The sequence below is a fragment of the Lactuca saligna genome, chromosome 4, assembly GCF_052625555.1.
Source record: "Lactuca saligna cultivar CGN05327 chromosome 4, ASM5262555v1, whole genome shotgun sequence".
NCBI lineage: Eukaryota > Viridiplantae > Streptophyta > Magnoliopsida > Asterales > Asteraceae > Lactuca > Lactuca saligna.
The window spans coordinates 289,815,025-289,821,521 of NC_136420.1; the positions used below are offsets into that span (position 1 = coordinate 289,815,025).

The 6,497-nt window shown below is 31.3% G+C and overlaps 1 protein-coding gene across 1 annotated transcript; it reads left to right on the top strand.

The window, feature by feature from the left end:
* Positions 1-1,165: 1,165 nt before the first annotated feature.
* On the top strand, positions 1,166-2,621 carry LOC145040761 (uncharacterized). The gene is made up of 4 exons (XM_078988661.1): positions 1,166-1,230; positions 1,587-1,752; positions 1,843-1,995; positions 2,065-2,621. Exons 1-4 carry the CDS (start codon positions 1,166-1,168, stop codon positions 2,503-2,505), a joined length of 825 nt encoding a protein of 274 aa, XP_078844787.1. The 3' UTR covers positions 2,506-2,621.
* Positions 2,622-6,497: the final 3,876 nt, after the last annotated feature.

A 6,497-nucleotide genomic window follows, 5' to 3' on the forward strand; every position in this document is an offset into this window, starting at 1 on the left:
AACAACTGGAGAGCGTTAATTTTTGGAGCATACCGACGGGAATTCTAGTTCAGTGAGTGGTGCTGGAGCGAGATGAAGAAGCAATACGAGATATGAAGAAACAATAGGAGATGTATTCAGGTTCACTTACCCTTTGACCATTTGAGAGTGAGAGGAAGAAGCAGTGGCTAGAGAGTGAAGAAGTGCCGATGAAGAAGCATCAACAAACAGTACGCACTTTAGAAATTGGATCTTTCTCTCTCTCTCTCTCTCTCTCTCTCTATTAATTATTCATCAATTAAATTAAAGGGTATTAATGTCAATATATAAAAATTTCAGAAAACTATCAGTGGCAAATACCATTCAAAAAACTGATGAGTTAAAAATAACCTTCCAGTTGAGCAACGTACTTCTGCAAAGGAAACGACTTGTACACATGAGTATGATATATGTTAATGTAAACATGATTATCATTTATCAAATAGTGAATCTCATCATAGAACACATATATGAATATATTGGAAATATAGGTTATCATAAACTGAAACATTCAGGTTAAAACAAGTGGATCAATATTACTATGAGTTATGTGTGAAAATTTACATAACAGATGAAAATGGAACTTATAATATTGCTTACAGAATATAACATGGAGTGTTATTACTTATTAAGCTACTTATAGAAGGAGTCATACATAACAATAAGTTAATCTGAATCTTCTAAACTAATGAGAAAAAAAACATAATAAAAAATAAGGAATCAAAATGAAGCTCATTTTCATATCTCAGTTTGAGCTAACTTGACATTTCATCAGCCAATTTATAAACGAGTTTGTACAAAAAAAATAACAAAAAACAAATTAAAAATCGACAATTTTTTATACCTATTTTAATCAATAAGCATCCGGGGTTCTGATTTCACCTTGCGATCCTTCATCTCGTCTTCAACATTTTGGTAACAAGAAAACTTAGGAAACATTCGAGAAAATTGATGCCCTTCCATATAAACACGAATACTCAAATTTCTTCAATTTCAAAATTTTGTGGATCTAGAAATATTTTGGGTGGCCCAAGTGTGATATACCCAATTACCCATCAGAGTTGGATACGGGCCCTTGCCCAGCTTGCCCTAACATGGGCCGGCCTTGTAACCCGGGTCCGACCCGTAATGATGAAATAAATATTTCATGACGTTCATTTCGGAGACATTTCACAGAGACACACGCTTCGGATTTTCTCCTCATTTAGAGAGGTTAGGGTTCTACTTTCTCATTCTGTATCTAGTTAATGTTAGGGTTTATTTGTTACAGTTTTTGTGGATTTCAATTTAATCTGTGGACTGATCTTTCTAGGTCTTGAACTACCACTCAGCTTTGTCGAGATATTCATATATTAATGACGTATCTGAACTGTTTTCATTCTCTAATCAAAACTACTGTTGAGATTTTCGTTGATCTTTGGTTGAAAGAATTCCGCCCCTCCATTTTTCTTGAGAACGTTCAAGTTGTATCACTAGATTGTTGTTTTTCTTACTATTGTTCTTTAACTTATTAGATCAGAAATATTGAATTCTTATTAATCATTATTATGTTTTGGTTTTAATATCAGGAAAATGGTTTGTATTTACTGCCTGGATGCGATTGGTGAAACATCAGGGATGAAACATCTTAAGCCTAAGAAGGTGACTCTATGTTTTCGTTGTATGATTTGTGGAACCCAACTTCTTGTTCCTGTAGAATGGAATGAAAACCACAGACTCACAATGACTTTGACAGTAAGATATTTCTTTAATTGTTGAAAACTTTTTACGTTTTAATTGTTGTAAATCTGTTTGTATTTAATTTCTTATCTTGGTTGTATTTAGTGCACAACGAACTGTTGTAATCAAAAACTGAATCTGAAGAGTATTAAACCTGCAAGATTTGAATGTACCAAAGACTCTCCTGTGGTATTCAGTATCGAAGGAGAGTGGAAGATTAAGAAATTTTATTTGGATGATGAAGTAAAGTGGTGTGCGGTAAGTGTGAGTTTAAAGTGTTTATTCTTCCATCAGATGATATATTTTTTTTTTTTGTGATACTTGCAGAAAATCAATGGTGAGATTGAGATGAGGGAATTCACTACTAAAAATGGAGGAGATTGGGAGCTATCTGACTGGGATGAGGAGGAAAAAGGGGATATGGAACCAAAACATGAACCTGATTTTTACTCTGACTCTGACACTGACTCTGATGCCAGTTCTGATATGATGGCGAGGCACTATGAACCTGTAAAGCGCTTTCGGAATTTTAAGTGGATGGATTATGATTATGATGTGTGGTGGGAGAAGACCGATTCAGAACTCATTCGTAATTTACTTCCGGTGGATTCCAGGAGTCGTAGGGAAATTGATATGATGGATTTCAATACTTCTATGGAAAATGATCTTCATGTGCCAAATAAGAAAAAGCTCTTTTTGAGAGTCATTATGGCAAAGGTGGAAAAGCTCTTTCTGCTGGTTAATATTGTAGAATACCCTATGCAATAGATATATAGATACATAGCATACCCAAAATTGATAAGTAGATATATACATGGCATTGACTAGTAAATATAGGTTACTTGCTGGTATTGACTAGTAGATATTGGTTATTTTTCTGCTCATTTGGTGGTTTCTTTTAATCCTTTTTTACTGTCATTTTAATACCATGGGCTATTACTTTCTGCATTACATACCATTTTGGGGGAAGACTAAGGTGCTGTTTGTTTTTCTATAAAAACCTCTTCAAACCACTTATTACTGCGCGGCGCAGCACACGCGCAACACTTTCCCTCTCGCAGCAGTTTGTTTTTTGGAAGACTTCAGACTACAAAACCTCTACGCGTGTGCTGCGTGGCGCAGCACTTGACTTGCCTTTTCTAACCTCTTCAGCTTTCATTTTTTCTAAGTGTTTTTTTAAGAATTTGTGTATAACTTTTTTTTTAATTTTTTTTTTTTTTTTAAACTTTGATTTTCTTAAATTTTTATATACGGATGTGATACAATTTATTTTTATAATTTCCACGATTTATTAATTTGTTTTTTTTTTTTTAATTTTTTTACCGTTTTATTAATAATATTTTCAATTTCAATTACATTTTTTTAACTTGTTTAATTTTTTACGAACTTTGTAGACAACGTTTGCAATACTTTCTTAAATTTTTTTATTATTTTCTTTTTTAATTAGTTTTTTTTCTAGAATAAAACTATTAGCTTCTTTTACATTTTTTTATGTTTTTTTTTTTTAAAAAAAAAGTTATATATATATTTTTTACATGTTATTGTTATTATTATTTCAATGTTTTAATATTAGAATTATTAAATTTCAGTGTTGAGAATTATTTTAGTTTATAAAATTAGTTTATTTAAATTTTAGTTTACTCTGCAGATGTTAAAAAACAAACATGCTTCTTATTATAGGCTGCAGCCGTTTGTTCCACCTCTTCTGCTACAGAGGATTGCAGAGGTGGTCTGCAGACTTCATGAATTTTCGCTTCGAAAAAACAAACAACACCTAAATCTCGGATATTTGATGCATTTAATTTGCATTTATGAAATGACTTTAGGCATGGAATTGATGAGTAGAAATAGTAACTGTTTATTACTTCTTAAATCAATTAAAATAATGACCACAAGAAAACACTTCAAACTATCAAACCAACACATACTAATTATTCCACTTCTACCAACCAACATTGTTTACCTGTTTCATGTTCTACTGAATCTAAAGTTACTGATGTTGGAAACGGTTTGCTTCGTAAGTTGAAATGTATTTTCACTTTTCTTTTATTACAACAATTTATATTCAAATTTCTTTTTAATTAGGCATTGTAATTTGGAAATCTACTCGATGATAGTAAAAATTGTTTTGTGATAAGGTGATATTATTGTAGTCGGATAGATTTTCCAAAGTATAATTGTTGTAAAGAGATGAAGTGAAAGTATGATGATTAAATAAAGAGTAAATTACACGAATGGTCCCTATGGTTTAGGGTAATTTGCATGTTTGGTCCCTAACTTATTTTTTTAACTCGGAAGGTCCCTACTGTTTGTTTTTGTTACGCGCTTGGTCCCTGTCTTACTTAAAAAATCTATTTTTCCCTTTATTTTTTAATTTATTTAAATAAACACACCCCTAATCTCACCCTTCTCACCTTACCTTACGTACTGCATTATTTTTTCCTATTTAAATAATAGTCTTTTTAGGTATGACAAGGACCAAGCGCGTAACAAAAACAAACAATAGGGACCAGACACGTAATAAAAACAATCAGTAGGGACCTTCCGAGTTAAAAAAATAAGTTAGGGACCAAACGCGCAAATTACTCAAACCATAGGGACCATTCATGTAATTTACTCTTAAATAAACTGATCAATCAAAGTTCGTTTCTATTTTTTTCTTTGTGCCCTAACTTTTTACCCTTACTCTTTTTCTAGACAATTAGTTTCGATGAAAGTATTCATTTCTCTATTTAACAAGTAAATCTAAAATAGCAACGACTTTTAATGTTTAGCTTTAATAACGTGAAAAAAAATTTTTTTGGTTCAAAGGTAACAGCTGAGAAGAATTGGATAGTCAGATTTCAAACAATTTGAAGTGATAGTTTGTTTAGTACTTTCTTAAGTCTAAGTTTATATTTATGTTTACAGTATTTTAAAATTTCAACCTGAACACCAAATTAAGAGTTTGTGATGGTCTGAAATATGAAGAAAGATAAAGCTTTCTGCATGAAGATTTATTATAACAAGTATTCATACATGACATTTGTCTACCAAAATAATAAATAATTCCTAACGAACCTGATACTTTCTTAAAATATGTGTTTGCTTGGCTACTATTTCCTAATAAAACTACCTTTTTTCCAAATATACCCTTATTGTACGTCTAAATATCGTAATTGTTCGACTTAAACTCTAAATATCACATTTGCCCTTCTTAATGTTTTAAAATTACCGAATTTGCCAAAATCTATTTTTTAAACAATTTTTGTTATTTTAGAATCGTTATATATATATATATATATATATATATATATATATATATATATATATATATATATATATATATATATATATATATATATATATATATATATATATATATATATATATAAATAAAAATATAACCAAATTGACCATAATACCCTTGACCTCATGATCCATTACCTGCGTGTGATTTGGATATGCGTCTTCTACCAATTCTTTGCTGCAACCAGAAAATCATCAAGTAATTTTATGTTGTGTATTTGTTAATTGATTATTCTATTCGTGATTACAAGTATGTATAACTTCAAAAATCGCAGGAACTCATAACACGATCAGGTATAAACCTCCTTCTTTCCCTTTCTCAATCTTCAATTTCCGTTTGGTTGCTGTGGTGAATCCCTCAGAATTCAGGGATATTGTTGATGTCGGTTTTTGTCCCTCTAATTTTGATTTGTACTTGATTCCCATTCATGGCATTTATTTTGTCAAAATTAAACAATTTTGTTATCTCCACTGCTTTCTGGGCGTATAAGGTAAAGAATCTCTCATGTATCGTTTCTTACTTTCTTTATAGATTTATTCGACTAGTACTATAAAGTGGTTATTGTGACTCAAAAAGCATAATCATATTCAGGTGAGGGTGATTAAACCTGATTAATTATTTATAATATTATTTCGCCTTGAATCCCAGACTTGCTGTTAAGCAGTATCAAATCTAATGTCCTCTATTTTTGCAATACACGTAATTTTGACTTTTTGAGCCACAATTATCATATGGAAGCTTATATTGGGTTTTACAAAATACAAAATGTTTATCTTTCATTTTCATGGAATAAAGTAATGATTATTAACATCTTTGTTTTGCAGATTTGGACTTTCTGTTTCATATGTTTTTTCTGTATCAATATTGCAAACTTGTATAATTTAAGTCTTTTACACCCCGTTCCCGATTTCAACTTAACGAGAGAAAGGAAAGGAAATGAGTGGAAATGAGAAGAAAATAAAAGAAATTGGTGTTCCCGAGTTTCATTAAACGAGAGAAGTGGAAGAAAATAGAGGGAAATGGAAGGATCACTTTCCCTCGTAACTTTCCTTCCGATTTGGGAGAATTTGGAAAGAAAGAATAAAATGATTAATTTTCCTTCCACTTCTCTCCAACTCGGGAACACAAAAGAAAATTTTGTTTTCCTTTCCTTCTTTTCTCTCATTACTTTCTTTTCTATTCTTTTCTTTTCTTTTGTTAAACTCGGGAATGAGGTGTACTCCCGAGTTGCAGCAAAGAAAAGAAAAGAAAAGAAGAGAACAGAAAAGAAAGTAAGGAGAGAAAAGAAAGGAAAAAGAAATTGTTATTTGTGCTCCCGAGTTGGAGAGAAATGGAAGGAAAGTTAAACATTTTGTTCTTTCTTTTCAAATCCTCCCAAATCGGGAGGAAAGTTAGGAGGGAAAGTTTTCCTTCCATTTCCTTCCACTTCCTTCCTTTAATGAAACTCGGGAGCACCATTCTCTCTTACTTT

Coding starts and splice junctions, on each gene's coding strand:
- LOC145040761 (XM_078988661.1), top strand. CDS start 1,166: ATGACGTTCATTTCGGAGACATTTCACAGAGACACACGCTTCGGATTT. Junction 1,231..1,586: donor TTTTCTCCTCATTTAGAGAG/GTTAGGGTTCTA, acceptor TTTTAATATCAG/GAAAATGGTTTGTATTTACT. Junction 1,996..2,064: donor ATGAAGTAAAGTGGTGTGCG/GTAAGTGTGAGT, acceptor TGATACTTGCAG/AAAATCAATGGTGAGATTGA.